Source organism: Phyllostomus discolor, chromosome 8, assembly GCF_004126475.2.
Source record: "Phyllostomus discolor isolate MPI-MPIP mPhyDis1 chromosome 8, mPhyDis1.pri.v3, whole genome shotgun sequence".
Classification (NCBI taxonomy): Eukaryota; Metazoa; Chordata; class Mammalia; order Chiroptera; family Phyllostomidae; genus Phyllostomus; species Phyllostomus discolor.
The window spans coordinates 45,501,603-45,523,486 of record NC_040910.2 but is presented as its reverse complement, the minus strand read 5'-3'; the positions used below and the strand labels follow the sequence as shown (position 1 = coordinate 45,523,486).

Genomic DNA, 21,884 nt, shown 5'->3' with positions numbered 1-21,884 from the left:
GAAACTCTGGAGGTGAATACTAGCAACCTGTATTTAAAAGCCTGCCAGGTGAGCCCTAGCCAGGTAGCTCAGTTGGTTAGAGCATCATAAAGCTTGCAGGTTCAATCCCCAGTCAGACACCTGCAAGAATCAACCAAAGACTGAATCAAAAAGTGCAACAACAAATTGACGTTTCCCCCTCTCTCTCCCCCTTCCTCTCATTCTCTATAATCAATCAATTTATTTTTAAAAATCCTCCAGGTGTGAGAAGTTTGTCCTAGAGCAGGTGATGCTGACCCTGCAGGGCTGGGGATGCCACGCTGAGGACCACCATTGTAATTCTTGACTTAGATAGCTGGTCCACCAGTATTTCCATACTGTATTAAAGTAAGAAAAAAATAAACAAAAGGAGAGACAATATTGAGAGTGTGTTGTAAACCCAGAGGAGAATTAAAGCAATAGGCTGTAAAACTGAGGTGCATGAAAGCACCACACAAGTATGTATTCAGCCCCTGTAGGTGCCAAGCACAGGGCCAGAGTGGTGACCACAACAACCCTTGCCACCATGAAGCCTAAAATCCATCCGTCCTGCCACTTTTCACAGTGATTATACATGCCCCATGCTTTCTGTGCACAGTATCGTTTAACCTTCCCACAATTCCCTGGACACTGGACTATGCCCCTTTCATAGAGGAGCAGAGACAGGCTTCACTGCCTCGAACTGGAGCTGAGACTGCAGCTGAGTCACCAGTCCCCAGGCCCTGTATACTGTGCCTCCAGTCACCACCACTTCTGTTCCCCACCACGTCTCCTCCTTTCAGCCTCCACTCCTGGTGCCACTGCCCAGAGAGCCACATACCTACGTGGACTCCACAATGTGCCACAAACGTTTCATAGCAGCAAGTGAAGTTCCCCTACTCCCCAGGTCCATTATTCTTAATAAAGAAAATAACAAAGGTCAATGAGATAAAAGAACATGGCAGAAATCATGTGATCCCCACCCCAGAGCAAGTTCTGGGTCAGCCTCAATGTGTCTCACTGAAGACAAATCTGTAAGTTCATTCTTGAGATCAGGCTTAGCCCTTCTGCAAATGCTATTTGTATAAAATTACTTTAAAATTGCTTAATATTTTATATACACACACACACACACACACACATACATATTTTACACATAGGCCTAAAATGAGAGTAGTGTGAATACTATTTACTGGCAGGTGGGTGACAAAGTTCAGTTTCCTTCACTGCCCCTTGACTAGGGTTATTCAGGTGGAGTGGCTGCTAGTTCTGAATTCCAGGTCCAACCTGAGCATTCAGGGAGCCCCTTCAAGGAAGCCCCAAAGATGTTCCCAGTCTGAATAGAAAATAAAGCCATGTCTGACCCAAGAGAGACGACAAAATATGATCCAGACTTAACTCAGGAAATCTGCTTCAGAGCCAGGATCTCTTTTGTATTAGCTGCCTTAGACGGGTGGCTTCCAAAATCAGAATTCATTTTGATCAAAAGTCTTGGCTTTTCACAGGGAAAAGGCTCCCTATCTTCTCCTTCCCTAGACCAAGGAACCATCTCTTGCTCCCCTCCTCTTGGTGTTAAGAACTCACCACGAGGGTGACCAACTTGCTAGTCTGCCTAGAACTGCTGGGTTTCCTGAGATGCTAAGACCATGACAGTCTTGGGCAAACTGGGACATCTGGTCACCCAGATAAGAACTCATGCTCAGTGGTTTCTGAAACCCAAGTTGCTGAGGCCAACCACCTGATTTCCTTTTCTGGAATGTGACTTGCCTTCTCTATTCTTCCAGGAGAGAAAGAAGAAAGAGAGAAATTGGAGGTGTGAGAGGGTGACATATGCTAACCCAAAGATGTCAGGGTTGTGAGCTTACTCTCAGTGGTCACCTGGGGTGGCCACAGCAGCTGTCCTAGGCCTGTGGTCTCCGTCCTGGGCTGGACTCTTGACAAGCTCAAAAGGAGATGGAGTTGGAGTTGGGGGGTGGGGAGGAAGTTAAGTATATACTTTAAAACTCCCTCACCTTGTCACCCACAGAGGAAGGAATCAAAGAAGGGGAAGATGATTTTGTCTTAGACCTAAGGGAATCGAAAAATGGATCAAGTGGGCACGATTTTATTTCCTCCTGAAAATCTCAGGAGAGAACAGGGATGCGAAATACCTGAGGGTTGCTTTAAACAGTGCCGCACTCAGATAGGTAAATCCAAATTGGCCAGTTACACGGGCCCTTTGCTCTTCCTCTACCCAGAGAGCCTCATTTCCCCAAAAGCCAAATTTCCCTAAAAGAACATTAGGAGAAAAAGTACTCTCTGGTATTATGGCTCATGTATTTTGGGGGCTTTCTCCATGACAGATACTGTGATGAGTATTTACCATGGGTGACCCCATTTAAGCTCCCCAAAAGCCACCCTCGGGAGATGCTCTCAGAAGCAGTATCCTCATCATGCACAGGAGGAAACCGAGTTATTCAAACCTTGGTCTGGCGGACCCAGAGCCCAGAGCACTCTCTTTCCCTATCTCTCTGTCGTCTATACCAGCACCACCCAGCTCCTTTCTAAGAAGCTGAGTTAGCATTCTCGGAAATGTATTAACTACAGAGCAGTGGGGGCCCTGACCATCTCTGCACTGAGTTCACTTCCCCAGTGGTGCCTTCCATCACCGAGGGAGTACACACGTGTGCTTGCTGCTGGGGCGGGGTGTCTGTTGGGTATTTGCTTACATAAGCCACAAGCACCCAACAGACACCCCCTAAGGCCCTAAAAGAGGGCTTCACTGTCAAGAGGCCACTGCTCCCTAACTTGTCAAGCACTAAAATTTCTTAGACTTCTCTGGTCAGATAACCTCATGCACAATTCCCCCCACCTCCCTAACACAAAACCAAAACCCACCAAAACCCTAAAACATTGGTACCAGGTCAAATCAGATGTACATGATTTGGCAAACGATGCAGAAAGTCCTTTTTTCACTCACTGGACAAATGTTTATGGGGTGCTCACTCTGTGCCAGGTGCGGTGGGATTGCAGTGGTAAAGAGGAGGTGGGCCTGGATCTAACAGCCTTGACTTTTTACTGCCGAGCAACAGAACCAACACACCCCACGCCAGAGACTCCCTTCTCTCCCTGAATTTCAAACCAGTACAGGCACTTGGCTACAAACAACATCCTCACTCTCCCCTATTTCTCGGACTGGCACTTAGAGCTCCCACTTCCATCACTTTCTACCTACCCACAATCCTTTATCATAAACCCTTGAGGCTGCATGTGCCTTGGTATTTAGAGCTGATGCTTTTAGAAGAATAGCAAGGGTGGGAATGTTAAAATGGCACAACCACTTTGGGAAACAGTTCAGTGGTCTCTTATAAAGTTAAACATAAATTTACCACACAACCCAGCAATCCTGCCCCTGGGCATTTATTTACCCAAGAGAAGTGGAATGAAGGTTCCTAATGCTTCCACTAAAACCCGCTGGCCAGTGTTTATAGTGGCTCTATTCATAATCACCCAACTGGGAAACATCTCAAATGTCCCTCAACTGGGAAATGGATGAATAGACTCTGAGCCACCCATCCCATGGAGTACGACACAGCACTGAAAAGGAATGTACTACTGGCACCACCACAACATGGACTGAAAAAGGTATGTGAAAGAAGCCAGACTCAAAGGCTACACACTGTGGGATTCTATTTATATAAGCTTCTGGAAAAACCAAACCTATAAGGATGGAGAACAGATTAGTGCTAGCAAGGGGCTTGGGCAGTGAGGAACTAACTCAAAGGGGCATTAGGGAGTAATAAGGGGCAACAGAACTGTTCCCTACTTTGATTTTGGTGGTGGCTACATGAGTGCACGCATTTGTCAAAACTGACAGAACTGTACGCTAAAAGGAGTGAATTTGCTATAAGCGAAGTTTTCCTCAATAAACCTGATTTTTAAAAATTGATTTTAGAGAGAGGAAGGGAGAGAGAGAAACACTGGTTTGTTGTTCCACTTATTCATGCATTCATTGGTTACTTCTTGTATTTGCCCTGACCAAAGGTAAAACCCACAAACTTGGCATATTGGGCTGATGCTCTAACCAACTGACCTACCCAGCCAGAGCAATCAATAAACCTGATTTTTGAGAAAAAGAAAATAAAGGAGCCCTGGCTGGTGTGGCTCAGTGGACTGAGTGCTGGCCTGTAAACCAAAGGGTTGCCAGTTCAATTCCCAGTCAGGGCACATGCCTGGGTTGTGGGCCAGGTCCCCAGTTGGGGGCATGCAATAGGCAACCACACATTGACATTTCTCTCCCTCTCTTTCTCCTTCCCTTCCTTCTCTCTAAAAATGAATAAATAAAATCCTTTTTAAGAAAGGGTAATAGGATGCATCTATGATGTGACCTGGATACTTAGGCGTAACCCACGGACTAGCCGCATAGGCGATCCTTAGAAGTGTGTTGGAAAAGCAGAATCCCAGGCCTTGCCCCAAACCTACTGGACCAGGACCAGACCAGGACCACCACTTTAATAAGACAATGTTCATGCACATGAAAGTCTGAAAAGCACAGTGATGTGCACATGACACTCCTGGTGGGGGCTGGAATCAAGCACAGCTAACACTTCCGCAGGGAAACACTCCTCAACGCACACGAGGTGGGACAGATTGGGACTGTACATTAAGACTACGAAGTGTAGCCAGTTCGAGGTTTTCCAGAGAAGGGACAGCACCTTGTAGAAAAGGGGGGGGGGGGGGGGGATGGAAAAAGCCACGCTAATCCTTACTTCCCAGAATTCTGCTCTTCTGAAAATACCAGCTGCGCTGATCCAGTAGAAGGATCTACGGGTGGTATCCTCCTGCCCTCCAGCACATTCTGAGTTTCAGGGTGGGCCAGAAGTCTGATAACAGGCTCCAACTTCTCCCAGAGCTTCCTCCCTCTCTCAGACAGGAAAGTTGTTTTTAAGGAGCCTTTCATTACAAAAAACAACTGAGGGAATGCCCGCCAGCCAGTGTCCACAGGTTACCTGATGTGATGGGCCTCCCGCATTCGATTCAGGAGACCGAGTGTGGTAACACACAGACCTGGGTCCGCAGCGCTTGCAATGGCCCAAATTCCTACACCCTGCTCCGTGGGAGATCTGCTGGCATCAGCAGGACTGGGGGAAGATGACATTCACAGTGGCTCTTGGTGGCACATCAGAAGGAGCGAGTGGCACTAAGTGGGGGCTCCAGGAAGGTTGACAGATGCGCTTATTGAGCTGACAGATTTGAGCCCTTTAGAAGTCAGCATCAGAGCCCGTCACAGCCATCTTTAAATCAGACTTCCGATCAACAAAAACACGAAACCAAGGTGTGTGGTCAAGATGGCTTGCTGCCCAGCCTACTCCTAAAGAAAAAGACAGCAGTGTAAATCTGAACATCCAAGACTTCCACTTTGGTTTTCTTAGGAAGAGAATCATGAAATTAGTTGAGAACCTTAATTCTCATTGCTGGCTTCAAGCTTGTGCTGCTTTGTGTGGGGGGTGGGGGTGAGGGGAGTGTTGCAGAAGAGCAAGAAATTACGGTGGCAAAGTGCCCATGAGCAGGGGAAATCAAGGCTGCACCCTCCCACGGCACGCCACGCTGGGAGTGGCCTCAGTAAGTAACACCGAGTAACACTCTTAGGCCCAATGAGTGTACAGCCAAGTTCATGGAACTTGCACTCACTCTTCTTCCAAAGACAGTGAGGAAGCTGTGTTCCAAACTCAGCTGCAATCCTTAGTTAATGCTGTTTCAAAAAATATGTCCCGCTACACACATGGCAAAGAAGGGCAGGGCCAATTCCACTCCTAGGTATGGACCCAAAAGAAATGCAAAGTACAAGTTCAACAAAAGACATATACAGCAAAGTTCCCAACAGCACGGTCCAGAAACAACCCCCGTGGTCCTCCGTAGAGCGAAGCAGTACCTGTGTTTGAGTCACACAGTAAGATACCACAGAGCAATGAGAAGGAACAACCTAGCACTACTTGCAGCAACGTGAATGAACCTTGTTGAGCTAAAGAAGCCAAATACAAATAATACAGACTATGACTCCATTTATAGAAGGTTCTAAAAGAGGCAAAGTGAGTCTACAGGGGTTAGATGTCAGGTTAGCAGCTACCCTTGTAGGGGAATGAGTGGGGGGGGGAGTATGGGGGGTGGTCACATACTTTTCCTTGACTTGGGTGCCAGTTGCTCACTCATGTTCACTTTGTGAACACTTGTTAAGAGGACTCAATCTGTGTAGTTTCCTATACATATATCAAACTTTATTCTAAAAGTTCATAGTAAATACTTAAACACACTTTTTAAATGGCAGAAGCACTTGGATTCAGAATTTGGATTCTGCCCGGGTACACTGGCTCCTCAGCGTTTCCACCTCCTTGCACTGGCCCAAATTCCCTTATCTAGCCCCCCAGCACTCTTTCCCCACCCCTCTCAGCCTCCCCAGAGAAAGCTCAGTCCTGGGTGACCTGCTCCGTGACAGATTGAGGGATGGAGAGCTTTTCCTTCCAGAGTGGGGCTGTATAATGCGTTTGCTGCCTCAGGCCAAAGAGAGAACAAAAACTGTCTGCAGAGAGCAAATGCACAAACTCGTCACAAAGCTACCAAGAGCAGGAAAGCCAAAGACAATCTAAGTACTCACCAAGACTCCCAGTTCACCTGTACCCCTCCCCTGAGCAACCTCCTGCCTCCCCCATAGCCCTGTCTGCAGGATTCAGGGTGGACCAGGGTGAGCTAAGGACACTTTAGGACTCCCACCTCCTGCCTTTCCTCTTAAAGATGCCAAACCCAGGATCCAGATCGCCATTTTCAACTTGGAAACCTGTCAGCCCAGTGAATTCCTCCTGGACACCCCCTGTTAACTGAGCAGTACCCACACGGACACCTGGCCATCCTCCAAGCTCCCAGCGCCCCTCCAGGGGTTGGGAGGGAGGCAGGCGGAGTGATCACAAGACCTCGGAGAAGCTGGAACTTAGCATTCAGAGCCCTGGCTCCTGCTTTGGGCACCCATCATGGTTAGGGGTACACCCCTCAAAAAAGGGACCTAGATGAACCTCTTAATTTTCACCACCCTCCAACTAGGCTGTTCACACACTCCAAAACCTCAGCGCCCTCTGTGACAATTTAAGCACCCAGAAACCAAGAGCCTGGCTCAGTTCTGAGCCCCATTAAAAGTGAACCCACCCACCACTGTGCTACTCAAATAACCAACTCCAGGACCACCCAGGGCCCAGCCCTGTTGAGTATATAACAGTCAAAACCATATACAAAACGGGTGGGGGCTCACCACTGAGCCCCGGGAACACATGCAGCCCTGTTGGTTTCTACATTGAGGGCAGCCAGTTGGAACCTTGCCGAGAAGTGGCACATTGGGGCATGGCATGGTGGCCAGTCAGCCTGGGGGGCAGGGTGCGTCCCCCCACTTGGAATCTGGGTCATGCTTAGATAACTGCTAGGAAGCCCGACTAATTACCCATCCTTGCCTGCCTACATCTCAACAGATGTTAAGCCCTTCTCAAGGTTTATTTCAAGCAGGCATGGATTTAAAGAAACACAGGGGGTATCTGCATTTTGATAACATCTGAGTAGAGGAAAATGTGGTCTTCACTTTCTTCTAGATCACTGATTTAAAAAAAAAAGGTGTTTACCTGCCCAAGACGTCCACATGGGTGCTGATTCTCCTGGTGTCCCCTCGCGGCTCCCCACGGTGGGAGAAGCTGACTCCAACCCAAGGCCCCACACGGCCCTTTAGGAAGAACCCAACAGCTCCTTCCCTGCCCATCTTTCTTACTGAAAGAGCCCCTCCTGGGTCTTCCAGGTTAGGGCCCCAGACGGGATCCCTGGGGTGTTTTTTATACCCCACAAGATGGGAGGAAAAGGGACCTGCAGATATGATGAGAATAACTGCCCTCCAACCTGTCCGGCCGATGGCCCACTCCGGCCAGTGCTGGCCCCTCAGTGTGAAGGCCACATGTGCTCCCCCTCACTCAGGGCCCTGGGAACCCACCCCTAAGTGCCCTAAGAGTGCGGCTCCCACCTTGGGAAAGGCCGGTGGAGAGGCCAGCGAGCTGGAGTTGGGCTCTGGAGAAACCACGAACTCCGGTGAGGGGAGGCTAAGGAAACCCAGCCAAGGCCCCCAATGGTGCCCCTGCCCTGGCCAGTGCACCCAGGCCGCTGCCCCGGTCCCAGAGCATTCGGGAGAACTCTGACCCCTCGGGAACTGGCTCAAAAGGCCTCACCAAGGCCCCTACATGACCCCAGGGCCTAGCCCTCACTCTGGAATAGGTCCTTAGGAGGAATCCACTCCCCCGGTGCCCCCACCCCAAGCCTCCACGGTAGCTCAACCCAGCTCGGGGTGGAGAGATTCTACACACTCCTCCCCGGTGCCCCCTCTCCCAGGCCCTGGAAGACCCCCCCACCTCCCATCAACCCCCGGGTCTCCCTCCCAGCCTGGAAGAGGGGAAGCCAGGAAGGAGGGGGAGGCGCAGCTGCCGGGCTTCGGGCAAAGGATATGGCCATTCGGTGATCTTTTTGGCGTATTTTCTCACCACGTTGTCCTCGCTGAAGAGGAACAGAGACCGGTTGACCGTGAGGCAGTTCTGTCGGACGGGGATGGGGTTGTAGAGGGCCATGGTCCGCGCTCTCTGCGCCATTGACTGCTTGTACATCCTTTGCGCCCCGGGCTGCCCGCCCTGCCGGCTGCCCCCGGCTCCTCGCCCGCCTCCGGCGCCCACGACCACCCCGGCGGCTGCCCCGGAGCCTCCTCCCCCGTAGCGGGCCGGCATCTCGTCTCCGAAGCGGGCCATTCTGCAAAGAGCAAAGGGCTCCGGGTTACGCTGCGGCGAACGATGCGGAAGACGCGGCGGCCGCCGATGCCGCTGCTGCTGCTGCTGCCGGGGCTGCGAAGACGGCGGCCGGGGCTGCGACTGCGGAGACGCTGCCCGGCCCAGCCCATCGGGCGGCGGCGCGGCGCCTCGGGTCGGGGGCTCACCAGGCGGCTGGCCGGCCCCAGCCGGGGATAGCAGCTCGGGACATCTTCCTGGCTGACCCCGGAGAAGGAGGGGCGGGGGCGGGGCGCGGGGGCCGGGAGGGGGGAGGGGAGAGGGAAGCGAGGCAAAAAATAACCGAGGAAGGAATCCAGGCAATCCCCAGGCCACCCACTCCGAAAAAAAAAAAGAGAGCGAGAGAGAAAGAAAAAAAAAGGCACTTAAAAAAAAAAAAACCCAACGCACACCCCCTTTAAGATGCAAACGGTTTGCAAAGGACGCCCCCCCGGGACGCAGTGGAAGCTTCAAATTCCTCCGAGGTACGGGTCAGGCTGGCATCTTGCAAAAGGAGTGCGCTCGGCCCATTTTTAAAAAATTTTATTAGAAAAAATAAAAACCAGGTCTTTGCTGGGGGAGGACAGCCCCCAAATTAAAAATCGCCCTTGTTTTGCTTGAGTTCCTAGACCTTAAAAATGATTAAAGATCCGTAGCCCCAAAATAAAATTAAAGTGAAGAATATTAACGGGGAAGGAGAGGAGAGGGAAAGCTCCGGGGAGGCTCCTAAGGAGTCTTGAGGCCGCAGGGTCCGGGTGCTTTTTTTTTCTTCCTGAATCACCAGCGACTGCCTCTTCTGCTGGGTGTGCGTGTGTGTGTGTGCGCGCAGAGCTTCGCTCAGCCGTGCCTCATCCTGGGGTTAAATTGCAGCAATGAAATCCTGAAAATTCCCAACAGAAGAAAAAAAAAAAGGGAGAGAGGTATGCGCCGTCGCTTAGCCACTCAATAGCTGCTCCCGGATGCTGCAATGCCTGGCGTTCCCTCCCCCCCCCCCCCAAAAAAACCCTCCTCCTCCTCCTTCTCTTGGTTTTGCTAAAATAAGACTGGTGTGAAGGGGTGGGTGAAGAGGAAGGAAAGGGGGGAAATGGGCGCAAAGGTCTGAACCACTGGGCAGCCAAGCTCCAAAGAGGAGCGATTGATGAGTTGAACGCGAGAAGGACCCACCCAGAGTGTCGACACATGATGGCCCGCGACCAATTGCGGAGGCGCGAGGGGACCTGGCTTCGCGGAGTTTGTGGGGGAGAGAAGGGAGAGCAGGATGGTCGGGAAGCTGCGGGGAAGTTGGGAGGACAGATTCCTCCTCCCTGCGGAGGAGACCTTGTTTTCCTTGGGGTTCCATCCACTTGGATGGCACACAACGGGAGGCGCCCAGCATCATGCAAGAAGGAGGATAGAGGAAGGGAGGAAACAACTTTAAAGACAGAAAAAGAAGGGGTTTGGTGTCTAGAGGTGCAATTAGTCCATCTCTACACAAATGTGATCTATTTAGCAAAAGACAAATTTGAAAACTGGGAGAATGATTTGGGGGCACTTCTGTCCAAGTTTCTATCATGCAGGCCCAAGAGCTGGAATAAAAGATGCATATGACCTAAAGGGTGCTGTGCTAAGTGAAAAAGGCCAGACAGAAAGCAAATACCATATGATCTCACCTACATGCGAATCTAAAACCCAACAACACAGAAAATCATAGATACAGAGGACATTGTGATGGTTGCCAGATAGGAGGGGAATTGGGGGGGTGCTGTGTAAAAGGGGGAAGGGATCAAGAAGTACAAATAGGTAGTTACAAAATGGTCATGGGGATGTAAAGTACAGCATAGGGAATATAGTGAATAATATTGTAATAACTATGTATGGTGCCAGATGGGTAGTAGATTTATCTGGTGATCACTTCGTAAGCTATATAAATGTCTAGTCACTATGTTGTACACCTGAAAATAATCTAATACTGTATATCAACTGCAATTGAAAAACAAAAATTATCTTTTAAAAAGCTTCACCCCATCTTTGAAAAGACCCCGGAGGTGGCAGATCCTAACCGCCAGGAGCAGATCACCAGCCAGGTCCCAGGTGGCTGGCTCAGGCCTCTGGGGGATACACTTGACATGGCGTTCACTTCTCTCCAGAGCCACTGCAATTTATTTCCCATTCCCCTTTTTATATTGTGAAATTGCATAAACACAGAAAAGTGCTGAAATCATAAACGTACAGTCTAAGAAACTGCTGTGAAATGAGTGCTCATGAAACCAACACTCAGGTCCAGGGCTAGAGATGGAACATGGCCAGCTCCCCATAAACACACCCTGCCCCCAACGATAAGCACTGTTCTGACTCTATGGTATTAACAACCTAGCTTTTCTTTATACTTTTACTACTTTATTGTGTATTCCTAAACAATAGAAGTCTACTTTACATCTTCTTGGGTTTTATCTAAATGGAAGCATATAGTATGTATTCTGTGAGGACTGGCTTCTTTGGCTCAACGTTATGTCCTCGAGATTCATTTGGTGTCACATACAGTTGCAGCTGATTCCCTTTCATGGCCATCTAGAAATCCACTGAAAGTTTGTTTATCCATTGTCATGTTGGTGGACATTTGAGTTGTCTCCAGTGGGGCTCTTAAGCATCCCTGCCTTCTGGTGTCTACAAGCTGCATCTCTGCAGCAATAGCCCTGAGCATGAAATTTGTACATCACAGGGTATTTAAGATGTTACTGATCTATCTTCCAAAGTGTATTTACCAGGAAACCCCTGAATTTTTCACAAAGTGGTGTACAGACTGGAAGGTAGGGGTGGAGCAGGGAGGAAGGGACTAGGATGAAGAGGGCAAATGTTTTTTCGAGCCTTAGGCTAGTTGATTCCCAGTTAATGCCCACCCCCATCAGTATTTAGGTTCATTTGGAACAGTCTGGAAAAGATTATGTATCTTTGTATAAATTCCCCATTCTGTGCTTGTGAGTAAGCCTTTCTAGAAGTTGCCTACAAAACCCCCTCAAGATTTTCTAACTTGTCAGGGTATGAACAACATGATGAAACCAAGAGCAATCAGAGTTGCAGGGAGATGGGGTGTGTAGAAGTCTCAACAAATTTGAGTGGCTTTTGTATTAGATGTTGTTTCATATCTCAAAGACACACGGTGGTTAATATGAAACAAAAAGTAATCCCATGTGAATGGATGCAAATAGCCAGTCATGTAAGAGAGCTTCTCTGTGCAAAGTGAACTTACATGTGGTTTCTTGTGATGGACTTTCCTGGGGAGATTAGTGAGCATCAGTGCATGAACTTTACCTGCAGAGATTTCTGGAAGACCCTGGAGCTTTTCAGGAAAGAGTGACCACCACAGTAAAGCTTCTACTGAGTCTTCACAGAAGTCCTACTTCCCAGATGAAAACACTGAGGTTGAGAGAGGTTTAAAAACTTGCCCAGGTCACTGGCATGGATCTGATACCACCTCTGACTCTCATACTCTATTGGATGGAGGGTAATTTGGTATAACCACTTTGGAAAATCATTTGGCCATTTCTACCATTGATGAATATTTGAATACCTGTGACCCAGCATTGGCAAACCTGGGTATAGATCCAGGAGAAATTAGGACCTATGTCCACTAAAAGACATAGCCTAGAATGTGAAGGCAGCATATTTGTATTTGCTAAAAATTGGGACCTTCCAAATGTCTATCAATAGAATAGATCAATAGACTGTGTAACATTCACACATGGAGCCCTTTGCAGCTGCACACAAGTGCATGGGTGAATCTCACAAACATGATTTTGAACCAAAGAAACCAGACCTACAACAGAACACATACCATTCCTGTTATATAGAGTTCAAAGTGGATAAAATGAATCTATGCTATTTGACATCAAAGTAGTTGTCACCCTTAGGGCTAGAGGGGGCCTTCTCGGTCTAGTTAATAAGTATACAAGTGTGTTTGCTTTATAAATTTCATGCATTTTGCACATTTTCATTGAGCTCCACACTTACAAGCTGTGCAGTTTTCTATGTGGGTTGTATTTCAACAGAAAATGTTTGCAGTGATTCTGAATGTAGACCCTGGCAGCACCACTTGTCAGGGGGATCTGTGATAATTGCACCCTGAAGCCCCTACAACAAACTCCCGCCTTCCTTTTACCGGAAGACAAAGAGCAGTCCTCCAGGTTGCCCTAAGCCGTGCCTATAGAGCAGACAAGCCAGCTGCCTGTCAGAACCGCCCTGCAAAGTGTTGCAAAAGTTCTGACTCCTGGGCTCTCCCTTCCCCTGATTTTCACTGGGGTACAGCCAAGTGCGGTAATCGCTGCTCTGGAAGGGGCCAACTTACTAACCTTGTGCTGGCATTCTCTAGTGTTATCAGTGGTAGCATTGTTGGCATTCTTGATGGACCAGTTCTTGCTCTTCAGGGCTGTCCTCTGCAATGTAGAGTGTTTAGTGCCCCTGGCATGTGCTCACTAAATGTCAGTAGCACCCCCAGTTTTGTGACAAAGATACCCACATACATTTACAAACAGCCCCCATTAAAATGTCAGAAGAATCTATACTTTCCACTCATCAAATAGCATTCCCAAAGCTTGCCTATGAAGGTTGATGTGTCAGAAACTTCCCCAAGTCCACCAACCCCCAATTGCTCAACCACACCCTTCCAGAACTCAACTCATTCACCTAAATTATGACAGGGTTCCAGGTTCATTATCATTATGGATTCACTTTACATATTACAACATTTATTTGGCCAAAGGAGTGAATCTCTAATATTGAAATCCGGATGAACAAGAAATCTTCATAGGACCATCAAGTGACTAAAGTAGATAGCCCCTTGCCTCCCATTCATCCAAATTAGTAATGTTGACCAGGTAAAAAGATCGAGAGTTTCATTAGCATCCTCGACAGAAGCAGTTTAACGGCAGGTCTCCAAAGGTCAGTCTCAGCCATTGGTTCTAATCTTTAACACATCTGCCAGCTGGAGCTTTAATTTATCAATCAGCATCAGCATTACCATCCTGGCTTTGAGAATGTCACTCAGTTGAACAGGGTTAGCGTCTCTGAAATAAGTGCCCCAAATAAAATAACCACAGATTGCATTCACTTGGCTGCTAAAACAATTACCAGCTAATCCAGTCATGCTGAGTTGCAGGAATGAATCAGGCAAAAGACAATTTGCTCTCTGCCTTCTGGTCTGAATACTGGTCAGGAATGAGTACCAAGATCTTTGGGAGTTGGAAGGTATAAATCACAAAAACCAAATCCGATAATCCAGACATTCACAGGTCGTGATGTAGATACTCAGGAGCGATGCAGAGATGGAACGTGGCTGTCACTGCAGACACAAAATTGCATAGCAGCACATGCCCTGAAAGTTTCCCGAAATGAATGCGGCAGGCCCTAATTCTGGACGCAGAGCCAGGTGCAGGTCTAGCTCTAGCACTCCCCAGCTGTGTGCTTTTGGGAAATGAAGCTTCTTTGTGTAAAATGAAGACATGACACTTTACCCCACAGGTTGCTGTAAGGATTAATTAAGATCAAATAGGTAAGCACTTAGTACAATGACTGGCACATAACAAGCCGTCAAAAAATGATGGCAAATAGATTTTTAAAAATCACCAAAGTCTGGTGATTCCATGTTGGTGGATAAGAAGACTCAATATTGTCAATGTGCAAGTTCTTCTCAACTTGATCTACAGAGCCAATGTAATCGCAGCAAGTTATTTTGTGGACATTGACAAACTGATTCTTAAGTTTTACGGAGAAGCAAAATCCCAGAATTGCCAACACAGTATTGAAGGAGAAAAACAAAGTTGGAAGACTGGCACTATGGACTTCAAGACTTACTACAAAGCTACAATAACCAAGACAGTGTGATATTGGGTGAAATAATAGACAAATAGGTCAATGGAACAACATAGAGAGCCCAGAAATAGACCCACATAAGTATAATCAACTCATCTTTGACAAAGGAAATATAATAGAGCCAAGATAGTCTTTTCAACAAATGGTGCTACAACAACTGGTCATATATACGAAAAAAAAAAAAGAATTTAGACACGAATTTCATACCTTTCACAAAAGTTAACTTGAACTGGATCACAGACTAAATATAAAATGCAAAAGCATGAAACGGCTAAAAGATAACATAGGAGAAGATCTAGATGAATTTGGATTTGGCAATGACTTTTTAAATATAATACAAAAGGCCCAATCTGGCCCCAGCTGGTGTGGCTCAGTGGTTTGAGCACTGGTCTTATGAACCAAGGGTCACGGTTTCGATTCCCAGTCTAGGGCGCATACCTGGGTTGTGGGCCAGGTCCCCAGTAGGGGGTGCGCAGGAGGCAACCACACATTGATGTTTCTCTCCCTCTTTCCTTCCCTTCCCCTCTCTCTAAAAAAAAAAAAAAAGAATATAAGTCTGATTCTAAAACGGGCCAAAGACATTAACAGACACCTTGTCATAGGAGGTATACACATGGCAAACAAGCATATGTAAAGATTCTCCATTTGATATGTCACCAGGGAAATGCAAATTAAAATGAGATACTACTACACACCTCTTAGAATGGCCAAAATCCAGAACACTGACAACACCAAGTGCTGGTGAGGATGTGGAGCAACAGGAACTCATTCACTGCTCGTGGGGATGCAAAATGGTACCGCCACTATGAAAACTGCCTAGCGCTTTCTTACAGAACTAAACTTACTCTCCATAAGATCCAGCAACGACACTACTCGGTATTTATCTAAAGGAGTTGAAAACTTATGTTCATACAAAAACCTGCACATAGCTGTTTATGGCAGCTTAATTCATAACTGCTACAATTTGGAAGTAATCAAGATGTTCTCCAGTAGGTGAATGGATAAAGTATGGTACATTCAGACAAGGGAATATTATTTAGCATTAAAAAGAAATGAGCTATCAAGCCATGAAAAGACATGAGGAAACTTAAATATCTATAACTAAGTGAAAGGAGCCTATATGAAAAGGCTACCTACTGTATGATTCCAATTATGTGGCACTCTGGAAAAGGCAGAACTATGGGCACTGTAAAAAGATCAGTGGTTGCCAGGGTCGGGGGAGAGAAGTGATTTTCTATCGGGGGATAGACTAGTGATTTTAGGGCAGCAAAAATACTCTGTATGAGACAGCAGTGATGGATATATGTCATTATAGGTTTATCCAAACTCATGGGATGTACAACACCAACAGTGAGACCTAATGGAAACTACAAACTTTGGGCGATAATGATGTACCTGTACACCTTCATCAGCTGCGACAAATGCTCCACTCAGGTGAGGGAAGTTGATGATGGGGGAGGCTGTGCGCGTGCCTGAGGGCAGAGGGGTCCACAGGAAATTCCTGGGCCTTCAGCTCAATTTTGCCATAGACCTAAGACTGCTCTAAAAATTTCAGTCTATTTTTTAAAAGTCACCATAGTGAACCTTCCAGACCTGGAGTCCAAGTCTGTGAATATCATTCACCGAGACTGATTCAATATTGGCTTATTTTTAAGTTTTAGTAAACTTTTAGTATGGAATAACTTTAGATTAACAGAAAGCATGAAAAGATAGTCCAGGAGAGTTATCACATGCCCCTCACCCAGCTTCCCCTCATGTTAACATCTTATGTAACCCGGGTACAATTTGTTAGAACTAAGAAACCAGCCTTTGCACAATGCCATTCACTAGACCCTACACTTGATTCAGATTTCACAAGTTTGCCCCTCACACCGTTTTCTGTTTCAGGATCCCATCCACGATACCACATCCCACTGGGCCTTGTCTCCTGAGCGTCCTCCAGCCTGTGACAACTTCTTTCCTTGTTCCTCACAACCTGATAATTTTCAGGAGTACTGGTCAAATATTGTGTAGAATGTCCCTCAATTTGGGTTTGTCATTTTCTCATGATTAGATGGGAATAGTAGACTTGGGGGAAGAAGAGCCCAGAGGGAAAATGCCCTATTGGTTGCATTGTATCAGGGATCGGTGACGTCTCCATGACTTATTACCATGATGTTGACCTTGATCGCATGGTTAAGGTGGTGCCTCCCAGGTGTCTCCATGGTCGAGCTACTCTTTTTCTCCTTCCTTACTTTGGAAGTGAGTCAATAAGCTCAGACCACAGCTCAGTGGGAGAGAGGAGAAGATTAAGCTCCATCTTCTGGAGGAAAGGTTATCTTCTAGAATTCTTTTGTAAGAATGATTTGTCTCTTCTTCCTCATTCAGTCAACCTTTTATTGATTTCAATATATAGTCATATACTTATTGTATTTTTTGTATTAGCAGTTGTGGCCATTGGAGCACCTTCAGATTGGCTCCCGAGTCCCTCTGATCGGCCCCCATGTATATTTTTAAGCTTTCTTACTGTCTGGTACTGCAGCAGGCTCCAGGATCATCCCAAACACCCTGCCCTAGAACTCACCATTTGTCCAAGGAGCCCTGGTTCCTTTCATCAGAGAATGGATCTCAGGACTGGGTGCCATATTGCATTTTTAGTTTTTATTTTGGTGAAGTTATAGATACATACAATTTGGCAATCAGCATAAAAAAAAAAACCAGGAAAGTACTATGGGGAATCCTGAAAGTCACGGGTGAAAGTTGGAGGAGTAGCAGATTTACATAGTATCCAAGTCACTCCCCATAGAAGGTAGTTCATTCAAATGCTAAATATAGTCGCCTTATGATAGTGGAGTGCCCCGGCCAACGAGCAGGTGATCAAAGCTAGCCACACCCACAATGGGGCAAATTGACATCACATGACTCTTGGCATGATGTACCAAGAAGGATGCAATGTGGCTTCTGAGGACCTCCTGCCAATAAGGCATTATTTGAATAGTTGAATCATATCATGTCTAAATTGAAGAACATTCTACTCAATAACTTGCCTATGTTCTTTGAAAGTGTTCCTGTCAGGAAGCTCAAATAAAGACTGAGAAACTTTAATCTCCAGATTGAAGGAGACCTGACGACCAAATCCAAGAAGTGAGCCAGGACCTTCTTTTGTGATGATAAAGGACGTGACTGGGACAATTGGCGACATATGAATGAGGTCTGTGGGTTAGTTAATGAGAGAGGATCAATGCTGATTTTCTGATTTTGATCCTTGTGCTATTATACAAAAGAATGCCCTTCAGAACACACTGGAGTAAGTAGGGCTAAAGGGCTATCATATTTAAAATCACTCTCACTGGGCCCTGGCTGGCATAGCTCAGTGGACTGGGCACGAACCAAAGCACTGAAGGTTCGATTCCCAGTCAGGGCACATGCCTGGGTTGCAGGCCACGGCCCCCAGAAACCACACATTGATGTTTCTCTCTCTCTTTCTCCCTCCCTTCCCTCTCTAAAAATAAATAAATAAAATCTTTAAAAAATAAAATCACTCTCAATGGCACAAGAGGAGAGAAAGAATAAAGTGGGACTGGTAAAGTGTCAATATTTGGGCTCCCTGGATAAAAAATACACAGGTTTTTTGTGCTGTTCTTACAGTTCGTAGGTTAGTCTGAAATGCTGTCAAAGTGCAAAGTTAAAATAAACAAATAGCTACAAAAGTTACACAGGCACCAGTTTCATTCATTCCTTCATTCATTTCACTGAGCACTTGCTGCGTGCCAGGTGGTTTTCCCAGCACATAGCAAGACGGATGAAAATCCCTGTGGTGGGAGCCGAATGGAGACAGCATAAACGGAATGAAGAAGGAAATACATAGAACATCAGAGGGTGCTAAGCACTAAGGAGAAGAACAAAGCAGGAAGGGGTAGGAAGAGCGCAGCCGCTGGCAATTAGAGTTGGGTAGGTCCATGCGGTGTGTTCTGCGGAGCAGCACAAGGTCCATGGACCGTGGCGAACAGGGTCCATTCGCCTTCAGTAAAAGCTCGGCAACCCAGTATCACCCAGACTCTGCTCTCCAGCCCTGGCTGGGCGGCTCACTTGGTTGGAGCATCATCCATGCACCAAAACGTCAGGGGTCCAGTCTCGGGTTGGGACACATACTTAGATCGTGGGTTTGGTCCCCAGTTGAGGTATGTATGGGAGGAGTGGATCTGTATTTCTCTCTCACATTGATCTCTCTCTCTCAAATCAATAAACATTTTTTAAAATTCTGATGTATAAATGCAGGAGACAGCTGCTGACAAGGCCTCAGATGACTCTTGACTGCTGGTGTTCATACCCTTGTGTCATCCTTTTCCCCTGAAAGCGGATGGGATCTGGTGACTCACTTCTAATGAATAAAATGTGCAAGAGTGACAGGATGGTACTTTTGAGATAAGCTTACCAAAACCCAGGGTTTCCGTCTTGCATGCCTCCTCCAACTCTCTCTGCCTGCTCACACTGAGGGAAGCCAGGCTCCACCTTGTGAGCTGCCCTGTGGAGGCTCTCACATGGCAGGGAACCAAGAGCAGCTTCCAGGAAACATTGTGAGGAACTGAGGCCCTCAGCCCTGCAGCCCACGAGGAAAGGAATTCTGCCAACAGCCACCCGTTTAAGCTTACAAGGAACCCTCGATGGCTCAGCCTTGGGGGAGACTGAGGGCCCCACTGACCCTTGATTGCTGCCTTGGAGAGACCCTGAGGCAGGACCCGGATGAGCTGCTCTGAGACTCCTGCCCCACAGAAGCTGCGAGATCATAAGTAAATGCTGTGTAAAGCTGCTGGGTTTGGGTAATTTGTTCTGTAGCAACACAGAACTGTTACATCAAGGCTCCATATTTCTTCTCCAAAAATAAAACAACCAATGTTTTTCTTTTCTGAATCCCCCCAAAAGACTTATTCTCTGAGATCAGCATCAGAGCTGTTTACCAAATACTCCCCGTTCTCCAAATTCAGGCACATGGTGAGGTGGCGTTTCCTGGCCGCCCTGTGCCTGCTGAGGCGTGTGAACCGCTCTGGCCAGTGAGCTCTCACCAAGGACAAGGTGTCAGGGCATTCAGTTGTCAGTGCGACTCTCTCTAGAGCTCCTGTGTCCCGGTCAGTAGCCACTAGCCACCTGTGACCAGCACAATCAAACAAAAATTGAAAATTCTGTTCCTCCGTTACACAAGCCACATTTCCTAGCGCTCAGAAGCTACATGTGGTAGTGGCCACCTTACGGGACAGCACAGAGAGAGAACGTTTCTGTCATCCGGGAGGTGCTCCCGGGCAGCGAGCCTCCGGAGAACTCGTCTCCTAGCCGGGAGCCAGCACAGCTCCAGACAGTGACTGACCCCCAAGGCTGGTCCCCCAGTGAGCAGAGCCCCAGTGTGACCCGTGAGGACATCGCGGATGAGCGAGAAATCAGCACTTGTCATTTGAAAGCCACAGGGATGTGGGGGTTTCTTATTACTGCAGCACCCTGTTCATTCATAGATTTCAGCTCATCACTCTCTTGGCATCTGCCTTAAAATGACTATAACTATAATTCTGATGCCAGTTTCTTAACCCAGTTACCCAATGAATGAACCAACAATTGAGCAACAAACAGAGACCCTGTCCTATTAGAATAGTTATGATATGGGGGGGTTGGGGAATTTAATGAATGTTCCACTGAACATGTACATTAGTATGACACTCAGATTGTATCATAAAGTGCTGCACTGTGGACCACATTACAAAGAGGCTGGAAGAGGGAGATCAGTGAGGTTAGCATGGTCAGGGAAGGCTTCCTGGGGAGGTATCATGTGAGAGTAATGCTTCTTAAACCCTCGATAAAACTTAAAAGACAAAAGTCAAAATAATATGGTAGTTTCTCAAAATACAACTTAATTAGGCATTTTATTATTTTATTATCATAGTATTAATATTGTTATTTTTAGTCAGTTGTTCTAAGAGCCTTACAGATACTAACTTATTTAACCTTCACCACAGTCCGATGAGATAGTTACTACTATTACCTGCATTTTACAAATGAGGCATAAGGAGCCTAAGTAACTTGTCTATATTCACGCAATCAGTGAGCAGGGTGGGCTGCACACCCAGGCAGCCTAGCCCCTAACCTCACTGCTCTATCTTCGGGAAGAAGGGAACAAAGTTTGGGTAGACAGAGCGGGAATTCCTTATGGACATGATTGGAAGCCGGATTACAAATTCCCCTGTTGGCTGTATGGCTCTAGAGTGAGGAGGGAAGTTGTAGCAGGGACATATTTTACATATTTGGGGGCTGTCCTGGTTGAATGGTGGCTCCCAAAAGGTATGTCCATGTCCTAATTCCCAGGATATATGACTCTGGTCTTATTTGGAAAAAGTATCTTTTTTTTTTGCAGGTGCGATTAAGTTAAGAATCTGGAGATCACCCAGGATCATCCGGGTGGGCCCTAAATCCAACGACCAGTGTTCTTAGGAGAGACAGAGAAGAAAAGACAGACACAGACAAGTGACGTGAAGCAAAGTCTGAGATTGAAGTGATGTGTACGTAAGCCAACGAGCATCAAAGATTGTTGGCAACACCTGGAGCTAAGACAGAGGCAGGGAAGGAATTTACCTTGCAGGGGTGTCCAACCTGCGGCCCGCGGGCCACATGTAGGCCAACATGGCTGTGAATGCGGCCCAACACAAAATTGTAAATTTACTTAAAACATTGTGAGATGTTTTTGTGATTACACATTGTGACATATTTAATGTGTGGCCCAAGACAGTTCTTCTTCCAGTGTGGCCCAGAGATGCCAAAGGTTGGACACCCCGGCGAGGATCGAGAGGGAGCATGGCCCTGCTGACACTTGATTTTGGACTTCTAACCTCGACAACAATGAGAATAAATTTCTGTTGTTTTAAGTTACCTAGTTTGCAGCAATTTTCCTTACAACTTTCCCCAGGAGACAAGTACAGGGGCTTTCAGAGCACACACAGTAATGAACACCTTCAAAATGGATGAAATCATCCTGAACAATGGCCCCAGAGAGGGCTGAGGTCTTAGGACGGACCCCTGAGAGGTGCGGGCATTTAAGGGCAGAGCAGAGAAAGAGAGAAGCCCTTGGCAGAGACTGAGAAGGCACCCTCTGGAGGTGGGAGGAAAGCCTGGTGGGTGGAGCCACAGACAGTCCTGGGGGTGGAGCAAGCCAGTATTAAACACCAGCAGACACAAAGCAAGACAAGGACTGAGAAATACCGACCACGCTCCTGC

General features: G+C 47.1%; 1 protein-coding gene across 3 annotated transcripts in view; it reads right to left on the bottom strand.

The window, feature by feature from the left end:
- Positions 1 to 21,884, bottom strand: part of CACNA1A (calcium voltage-gated channel subunit alpha1 A) — a 289,195-nt gene that overhangs the window by 195,164 nt on the left and 72,147 nt on the right. For all 3 annotated transcript variants that reach the window (XM_036032406.1, XM_036032405.1, XM_036032407.1), the window contains exon 3: positions 8,500 to 8,793. In XM_036032406.1, the coding sequence (XP_035888299.1) occupies positions 8,500 to 8,793 (294 nt within the window). The remainder of the gene's footprint in view (positions 1 to 8,499; positions 8,794 to 21,884) is intronic.